Source organism: Diabrotica undecimpunctata, chromosome 10, assembly GCF_040954645.1.
Source record: "Diabrotica undecimpunctata isolate CICGRU chromosome 10, icDiaUnde3, whole genome shotgun sequence".
In the NCBI taxonomy this organism is placed as follows: domain Eukaryota; kingdom Metazoa; phylum Arthropoda; class Insecta; order Coleoptera; family Chrysomelidae; genus Diabrotica; species Diabrotica undecimpunctata.
The window spans coordinates 26,340,521-26,351,062 of NC_092812.1; the positions used below are offsets into that span (position 1 = coordinate 26,340,521).

Genomic DNA, 10,542 nt, shown 5'->3' on the forward strand with positions numbered 1-10,542 from the left:
TAACGCATATCTCTACAATTTGTTCGTATGTAAAAAGTTACTAAGTCACTTAGGTATTTTTGGCTGCTTAATATTTTCTGTATTAACGGGTTAGTAATTTTTTAACACACAAAAATAGCCATTTAGAACCACATTTAGCAAGTAGTGACTTTTATAATAGAAAGATATGATGAATTTCATGTGATCGGCGAAGTTAATGAGTTTTTTCACAAAATGTCAGTTAGTGACTTTTCGCCGGGATATGACGATATATAGTTAGACTATTGTTTACGTACTGATCCTTGGCCGAGACTACTTCCAAAATTGACCGAATGTGAGCGGTATTAATACAGTTTCGGATAGGAGGTCTCCATTCATAATAGAAAATAATTGCTCGCACTGATAAGTACTTCCAAACATGGAAATAATTTAGAATCTTGCCGGTAAATACGAGTAATATTCAAGCTCAGCCACTTGGTGTGCCTTCAAATGAATTTTGCCTTCAAATTTGAGTAACGCTAAATCACAATCTTTTGTATTGGCATGCTACTGGGTACTGTGTTTAGGTATATTTATTGGGGAAATCAAACAAAATTTGTCTTTCCAATAATTAAAATCTTTAAACCTTGTTTCAAGTTTTGTTCAAAGATTTGAATTTTTTTTCTGCGGATTTTTGATACGATTTAGTATCCCCTAAACTAGATTTGTTCTTATTTGCACGTTAAGAAGTGTTTGAGATCTTTATTTTCGGTTGATTTTCCCAAAGGAATAATTTACATTTGAATGCTTTATTTATACCAAGCACGTTCGTAATAATGTGATCCTTGCCTTGGAACAATAAATTTAAATTGAATAAGTGTTTGGTTATATCAACCATAAAAGATAAATCTGCTACCATATTTAATCAAATAACAAGCTTGTTTCTTGATTTTTAGTTTGTACAAAGTCTTTCATATTTCTTAATACATAATATTTCTTCTCTGAAATCCCATAATTATTTGAGAACCTTGAAGAAAGATAACCAACGTACCTCGCTATGGTATGATAAACCTGAATTTCCGTTGATTTAAGCCTCTAGATCTTATAAAATTTATAAATTTTTTATATATGACAAAACATTCTCCATTTTGATCACTTTCGTGCATAGTGTTTCTTGATTTATAATGCAATACGGATGATAATTTTTGGACCATGAATTTTACTAAGCTTTTGTTGTAGTAATACTACGAAGCCCTTGTTTTTTCCGGTCATGGAAGGAGCTTCAACTGTCTTTTTGCAGAAGTTGAAAAACACTATTAAATATAGCATGTCCTGTAGTAGTACCATTCATCTGTATTAGCTTCAATAATTACTCAAAAATGGATAAATCCTTTTCGCAAGCACAAATAAACACAGCTTATTGAGCTATGTCACCAATGTCCATAGTTTCATCATAGACGACGAAATAATTTTAAAAACTAGATGATTTTGCTTTGATCTGATCACTTAAATTGGCAGCCAAGTCGGTAATTCCTTCTGGAAGTGTATTTTGAGATAAAGAAATTATTTGAAAAGCCTTCGAATTTTCAGGACAAACAATTTCTGCAACTTTAATTAGACTAACTTGCATTTTCATTTACTTAAAATACTTATATATATATATATATATATATATATATATATATTGTCAGCATCCAAAACATCCTTACAAACCCTTAATTCAGTGCATAATACTGCTATCCGCCTCTGTTTAGGAGCTTTTCGTAGCAGTCCAGCTGAGAGCCTCTACCGCGAAGCCAACGAACCCCCTCTTTGGCTTAGGAGCCAATATCTCCTCCTTTCTTATGCTGCCTCTACTTCAGCTAACCTTTCTAATCCAGTACACACACTGCTGACATTACCCAACTATACTAGTACTCACCCTCCTGCTCCACGCATACACACTATCGCCCTCCTACTTCCAACTTTAATACCACATATAAATTTATCGCTAACTAACCCTCTTCCGATCCCGCAGAATTCTCCTTGGACCAAAACTTTATCGAAATTTAATGTGTCACTTACAAAGTTTAGTAAGGCAGAAACCAACCAGGATTTGATTAGGAAATCCTTACTAGAAATTCTTAATTTTAAGAAATTCGATCGGGTACTCTACACTGACGCATCAAAGAGCGAAACGGGGGTTGGTTGTGCGGTTACCACTACGGAAACAGTCGTTAGTTCATGTCAAATACCTGACACATGCAGCGTTCACACTGGTGAACTGTATGCTATTTACCAAGCCTTCAAACTCTGTACAGCACCCAATCAACATACTGCCATCTGTACAGACTCCCTTGCCTCTATCCAGTCCATCAATAATCTATTTACTAATCACCCTCTTGTAGAAAAAATCCATGACATTTACCAAAATATTATCATCCACGACATCCATATCACTATCATATGGATTCCCTCCCACATCGGGATTATGGGTAACGACAACGCCGATCGCTTTGCCAAAGAAGCTGCTGTATCCAATTGTACACCACGTAATATACAAATTGCCAGTGACCTAAAAACTAATATAAAGAAACTCGTACGAAATTACTGGCAGAATCATTGGAAACAATCCAGTACATTTTTACACCACATAGATCAGACGATTGAGCGGTTCGTTATCCCTGGTATAACTAGAAATGAGATGGTTGTTGCTAGAAGATTGCGTATCGGTCACACCAGATTTACACATGGTCACCTAATGAATTCTACACCTAAGCCAATCTGCCACTATTGCCAATCTCCACTAAGCGTTCTACACATCCTTGTGGACTGCCCTCATTACAATAAACGACGCCAAGAACTAGGCATGAAGGACGACATCACAGATATATTATCGAACCAGAGCCAAGTCATCACAGCTATCCAGTTCCTGAAGCTAGAAAAAAAAGCTCAATTCCCACTTTATCTGGAAAATTCGATGTTCATCGGCGATTTTGCGCTTGATTACCGCTTGGCTTCGATATAGACATTGGTTGGTACTAATTTCGATTCTAATTCACATTTCTATTTTATTTTTACTTTGTTCATCTCGGGCCACATGCTACCCACGTGCCGCGAGTTTTGCACCCCTGCTTTAGATGATGAGAAGGATGCACTAGTATTATATCCTTATCCAGATAAGGTACCTGATTGACATATCTGTAATTGAAAAGATTGGAAAGTGCAACTAAAATAATATCACAATAATCACTAAATTTTTGGCGTTATAGTATATATTACACAACACTTTTGTGACTTAGAAATTAGTGAAGAGCGGATTTTACTACGGCCAGGATATTTTATTATGGATTATTTACATATGTTCGTCCACAATCAAGTAAAAATATTTCAATCTTAGCATGGTGAACCAAGTTAAATAATTTTTAACAAAGATTTATGTTTTCAGGTGTCATGGATCAGACACAGAGACATTCATATCCTCACAGTATCTAGCTACACCTACACCAGCGATCAGCGTTTTCAAGCAAATCACCATCCTGAAACGGACGACTGGACTTTACAGATCAAATGGGCTCAAAAGAGAGATGCTGGCACTTATGAATGCCAGATTAGTACTCAACCAGTAAAAAGTTATTTCGTCGTCTTAAATGTAGTCGGTAAGTTGTTTTCTATTTTATTAAAAATTGTCGTGAAGCTATTTCTTACTCAATTTTACAAACAAAACTAATCTGATTTAGTCTAATGTAGAAATATTATTATGCTCAATTTCACATTGCACACATCGTCTGCAGCCATTAGATGTAGGTTTTATGAAGCCACTGAGTACTTACTGTAGTAATAATGTGAAAAAATGGTTAAAAGCCACCCAGATTGTGTGATGACTCAATTCCAAACGGCAACACTATTCGGACTGGCAATTGTAGCTACAGGCACAATGAAAACTGCGATAAATGCATATAGAGCAACAGGAATCTGGCCTATAGATCAAAATATTTTTACCAATGTAGATTTCATGCTGATAGAAGCTGCTGATAGCTGATAGAATTCAGCTGTACCAGCTGAAACTAGAAATAATCCGGAAGGCAATACATGCTCTAAAACTTGTCTGCTAGCATCCAACGATTCGCAAAATTATTCTCAAGTAATTCAGTTTACTGTTTACTATACCAAGAAATAACAAATGCAGAAGTAACTATGGCCATTAAGCGAATTAAAGATGCAAAATCGCCAGGACCTGATAAAGTACATGGTGAAATCTTAAAGCTATTAGAGGCACACCAAATCACGGCTCTTACAAAGCTATTCAACAGCATATATGAGACTGGCCACCTACCAAAAGATTGGCTACTATCAATATTCAATTCACTTTCCAAAACCGCCAGGAAATGTGAAGAAAATAGATTAATTAGTTTGATGAGCCTTGTCCTTAAAATACTCTTTACTGTCATTTACTCGAGAATATACGCCAAATTAGAAGAACACCCAAGTGAAGTTCAATGAATATATGCAGCAAATGCTCAATCACTTAACTGAAGAAAAAAAAAGAAGTAGAAGGTAAATGCAGTGATAGCATGCTATTTTTGTTAAATTTCAGCCATTTAAGGACTGATTTTAAAGAAAAAAAAGAAGCAGAAGGTAAATGCAGTGATAGCCTTCTATTTTTGTTAAGTTTCAGCCATTTAAGGACTGATTTTGAAGAAAAAAAAGAAGCAGAAGGTAAATGCAGTGATAGCCTGCTATTTTTGTTAAGTTCCAGCCATTTAAGGACTGGTTTTGAAGAGAAAAAAAGAAGCAGAAGGTAAATGCATTGACAGCCTACTATTTTTGTTAAGTTTCAGCCATTTAAGGACTGATTTTGAAGAAAAAAAAGAAGCAGAAGGTAAATGCAGTGACAGCCTACTATTTTTGTTAAGTTTCAGCCATTTAAGGACTGATTTTAAAGAAAAAAAAGAAGCAGAAAGTAAATGCAGTGATAGCCTGCTATTTTTGTTAAGACTGGTTTTGGATAGACATTACCTTTTTGGCCTCATTCATTTTTCTGAGGTATAGGAGTTTGATGTATTAATAAATATTGTTTTGCTAATTTTTTTAATTAGGATTTTATACAATACTTTATCAAATTCTATATCTACATCCAATATTAAAATAGAACAGATCTTCCATTATGATGATATGCCTAATTCGTTCTTGGATTCGTTATTTCTGTTTTTAAATTTGAAAATAAATTACGTAAATCGACATGAACTATTGAAAATATTTAATACAACCAAAACAACTAAAATTGTACCAGCAGAAACTACTAAATAAAATAGTTCGACACAAAAATCGACATAAACCTGTCTGGGTAAACAGAGAGAAAAATTGGCCGTTGAGCTTCAGATTTAATGATACAATTTATTTTTGATGTTTTATACAACACTTTGTGTTGTGATTTAAAGAGGATATAAAAGAAAAATATATTTCGAATCAGCGATCAAAGACATAACATATTGGGAAACTGTGAGTCGAATTAGAAATTTTCGGAAATACGTCGCAACATCTTTCTACGTTATTCATTTCTGTTTATAAGAGTATGTGAATGTCTTAGTCCCATAGTATTTAAGAATAGTAATAGCAAATGACCATATTTGTTATCATAGTTTGACACCAATTAAACTATTGTTACATACAACTTAATAAAACAATTTCCAAATAAAGATCTGACATTTTTAACTAGATCAAATATTATATATATATATATATATATATATATATATATATATATATATATATATATATATATATGTATGTATATATATATATATATATATATATATATATATATATATATAAATTAAGGATCACTCAGAAGAGTGGTGGGTTTTTTCGGTCAAAAGGTGATATATATGTATATATATATATATATATATATATATATATATAATTAAGTTGTTCTATATTTAGTTCGGTATAAACCAGCACAATGAGGAGGTGTATGAGAAATGACGGGTCTAGTATCGAATAATACTTAAATAGTATTTACGTTAGTTATTAGTAAATACTTCTATTGGCTAAAAATACAGTTTCAAAAATAAAATATAACAGGTTACTTACACTTTTACACTTAGAAAACTTGGCGTCACCTGGCATCTGAGTGGAATATGCTGGGCATTCTAATGGATAGAGACATTGGATGGGTCTGAAAAACTGTCCTCTTTCTGTAGCGTTTATAACTAGTCGAATCTAAATAATCCTTACCATGAAGAATATCGATTACATGACCAATAAGCCGATTGTCTTGGTGATTGAGATTCCTCTTAAATTTAACTGACCGAGATACTCACTTTGAAATCTTCACCTAAGATGCTTCAATAATTTTTGTATATGCAAAGCTTTTCTGGATAAAGTTCTTTCATCTACTGCATCATAATCAGGAATATCATCCTCTGCCTAACCTCTAGAAAACATCTGTGGTGTTATAGTTACCAATTAATTAGCATCTGTTGAAGGTCAGGTCAGTGGTCGAGAATTTATGACAGATTCTCAATCACATTTGACAGTTAATAGACTCAATAATCAAGCGACACATGATCCAATATATAGTTACTTCAATATGCCTATAAGCCGTTTCCAAAAATAATTTCCCGTCTGCCAATAAATAATCTGCCAATTTTTTTATTGATTGAAATAATTTCAAACAAAGCTAAAGCCGTTATTGAGAAAACTAAGTAAATACAGTGTTTCAATTCATTATGTTTAAATTCTTTGCTTTTTTTACAGTACCGACAGCTCAGATTCTAGGAGGACCAGATTTACATGTCGATAAAGGTAGTACCATCAACCTAACCTGCTCCATAAGATTTAGTCCTGAGCCACCAGCCTATATCTTTTGGTATCATCACGACAATGTAAGTACAAATGTTGGATATTTAACGATTAAAATTATAGTTTTAGAATATTGTGACCATTTTACTGAAAATATGGGTTGATTACTACTCGAAATGTCTACCTATTAATAGAGAATAATAATCAATAAGTGTATTTAATCCAGTTATCTCTCTCTCTTTCAGTTTGGAGGGGAGATCTAATAAACACGTCACTTGTGTGATTACTTTTTTAATCTTCTCGAAGGCGCTATTTTAGCGTATTGTTTCGTGTAATAAACCTGTACGGACTATTTTGATCTTCTCTCTCTTTAAAAGTTTTGGTTGCAAAATTTCTACTTCGTATAAAAATTACAATTTTTTACATTTTTTGATAATTTTTTTAAGCAGACTTTCACCGATATTACCTTGGATCACTAAATTAATAGTTTGAACAAATCAAGGAAGGCTTACTTAGATATTTCATTGTCTATATTCCACTCAAAAAGCAGCCCTTGAAACTGACCCCTGTGGCACCACAGCCGTGATATCCATAATCACACCCCTCTCAACTCAGGATCCTTCTCTCAGATAGATGGTCCGAGACCAGGTTCCTTCAGTAACCAGGAAAGTTTCCATCCTCAACCACTTTTCATAACTGTTCCCCATTGCAATGAATTGAAGACGTTCCTAGCGTCTAGCAGAAGTAAAGCGGTCTATTTTTGGTTGCGGGTCTCCATATTCAACACTCTGTGCACTCCCAACAGTGCATCAGCGGTGATAACATTATTACTGCCTGGAGGATAAGCCTCTATACCTTTCAATCGCTTCATCGATTCTCCCGCTCAGCATTCTCTGGAACAGTTTACACATACAAGGAAAGAGGCAAATAGGTCGATATTTTTCCTCTCCTTTATGCAGGAGTATAGGTTTTGATGTTTTCCAGTTTGCGGGAAAGATCTGTCCAATGAGGACAGCGTTTACATTACCCAAAAGCCACGCCAGCTCCAATAGGTCCAGACGTTAATTGCCTTAGGCTTTATCCCATCTAGGTCTGGGGTCTTGCAGGTTTTAAGGGCCCCTAACGCTTCAGCGAGTTCGTCTAAGAAGAAGGGTTCAGCTTGCTAAGCAGACGCATCCCTACGTATTTCATACCATTCGCCAGACGCCTAACTCCCGTGTTACCTTCCAGCTCGTCGCACGTCTCCAGCATTATTTTTTCTAGAGTGAATTAGCCTATTTAGTACCCTCTTCTACGCATGATATTCATTTTCCATTCGCAGCACCTCATCAGCATTTACTCTACGTCTCCTTGCACGCTGTACCCTGCAACGTAGAGTGTACCCACATTCTGACCTAGAATTCGCAATCTCGGCATTCAACCAGTAAGGCATTATCCTTTCCCTTTGTGGGTCTACCTTACTGGCCCTCATAGCACCTTTTATAACTTGTTCTAGCCCTATATTCTAACTATGTTCTGATCCTATATTCGGCAATATTAAAGCTTTTACCTCAAAAATTTGTTTTGATATTATTTGGAGTGTAAACTGATATAATATAGAGACTAGTGTTTTCCTCAGTGAAGGTGGTTTTTAGGATTCTGTGGCCAATATATTCGACATCTTTTATGCCGTTTTCAAATATCTCTTATAGTAAAAGACACCTGAGCTTGCATAAATTTTTTGTCCTTTCCGCTGTAAGTGAGGGAGACATTTTGGTAGTTTAATGTTCAGTAAAATACCTTTTTAGACTTTTAAGACTGCTTTTTTATTCTAACCCAGTCGGAGGGGCATACAGATACACCACAATCAGCGCTCCCCCATCATATCCTGCAATCAGCTATAAACAACTAGTAATCTTATTTGTTTAACAGGTTATCAGCTATGATTCCAGCCGTGGTGGAGTAACCGTGATCACCGAAAAAGGCGATGTGACTACAAGTTTCTTACTAATCCAGAATGCTGATATATCGGATTCTGGAAAATATTCCTGCAGCCCTTCAAATGCTGACGTCGCAAGTATACGAGTATTTGTATTAAATGGTAAGTTTTTAATTTTCTCACATTAAATATTTTTAACAAAATTCTTACTTATTTCACAACACAACAGTATCATTGAAAAATAAACTACAGAAAATGGTCCGAATATGGACCTTTATTTTTGCTTTATTGGATAACATCAATTTTTTACCAATTTCTTTATATTTTTGTGCAGACCTTCTAGAAAACTTGCACAAAACATGCACTATGTGTCATTGTTTTCTGGTATGTTACCTATTTTTTCTCAATCATCGTCTTCGTCAGCTGGAACAAAATCTTCATCTTCTTCTGAATTGCTTTCAAGTTTCTTCTATTTTTTCCAGACTTTTTGTTTGCTAATTTAGAAGTAGCAACGACCTTCCTTTCTCCTTTTCCTTTTTCTGCTGCTTTTGTAGCTGCTTTTTCCAATGGAAATCTCTAACTCTTGTTTTTGATCTTTCTGCTTCGGATGGCTGTTTTCGTTTTAATAGCTCTCAAAGGTGTATGGTGTAAACCTTCTTTTTAGTAGCTGGCAGTTTGTTTCCATTTTGCGCCATCCTGTTGCTCTCATTTGCGGTCTCCCATTTTTTGTTTGTGGTTCTACGACTACAATACCCTGCATAAGTACCTTAGTCCATATCTTACGTGTTTGCCGTAAAGTAGGGGTTCGCAACCGCTGGTGCGCGTATGACTGGTGGTCGTACTCTACTTTTACTTCTTTCAAGAAAGAAAATAAATGTATGACAAGCTTTGTCACTACTGATACTAACTTAAAAACCGAGTCCTACCTTGCTTATTCAGGATTGTAAAAGATGAAAAGCCTCGTACAATAAATGAGACTCTTCTACTACCGTCCGTTGTAGATAAGGTTATAGATGTGTTAGGAGAAAAATAAGTCAGAGAAATTTAAAAAGTACATGGGCTAGTTGTATTTGTATGATTTTATTATCATGAATAAGTTGTGGTTTTTGTTCTGCAGACCACTTAAATCATTCACTACAGTGGAACTCATTTTTAACCTGATTGATAAGTATGTGCTCAAAATAGGCATTCCTTGAACAAAGTGTATGGTTTTAGACATAGATGGAGGAAAATCTATGTCAGGAAAAATGATGAGAGTAGCAGCAAAAGTATATAAAGTTGCTCTTGAACACCAAAGTGCACAAGTTTTACCAGATGCTGTGAAAGTTATTTTCATAAAGTCCATGGGCTTTAATTTAAAATTATTTTCCTTGATGTATGATATGGAGGCAGGTTCAAAACTCCTCTCTTGCACACAGACGTCAGATGGTTATCTGGTGTGAAAATTTTTACTATTCTCTTGGAAATCAGGTCAGAAGTTTTAATGCTTTTAACTGAAAAAAATAGTGTCATACTTATTCTGCGATGAAAAATGATTGTCAAGATTGGAATATCTAGCTGACTTTTTGATAGACACAACACACTGAACATGAGTCTTTAAATTGATTACTTGAAATACTTGAGAAGATTGTCTCAGAATTTCCTACATTGTCATGATTTTTTAATGAAAGTGACATGACCCTAAAGGCAGATGTTTAAATCATTATTTACTTGGAATGTCTTCAAGAAAATGTGGTTAATTTTTAATTTTTCTCACTTTTCCCTTAAAGTCTCCACTAATGTATACTGGCCCCATTTATGTAATTTTCTTCAAGATATTTTCTATCTTATTGCAAATGTCGTCAATGTCTTCATCTGAGGTATCTGTCGTGAGAATGAAT

The 10,542-nt window shown here is 34.7% G+C and overlaps 1 protein-coding gene across 1 annotated transcript in view; it reads left to right on the plus strand.

Moving 5' to 3' along the window:
• The window catches only part of LOC140451659 (zwei Ig domain protein zig-8-like), a 32,598-nt gene extending 23,748 nt beyond the window's left edge, over positions 1–8,850 (plus strand). The window contains exons 2-4 of the mRNA XM_072545504.1: positions 3,386–3,596; positions 6,700–6,827; positions 8,656–8,850. Coding sequence (XP_072401605.1) covers positions 3,386–3,596; positions 6,700–6,827; positions 8,656–8,850 — 534 coding nt within the window. The remainder of the gene's footprint in view (positions 1–3,385; positions 3,597–6,699; positions 6,828–8,655) is intronic.
• Positions 8,851–10,542: the final 1,692 nt, after the last annotated feature.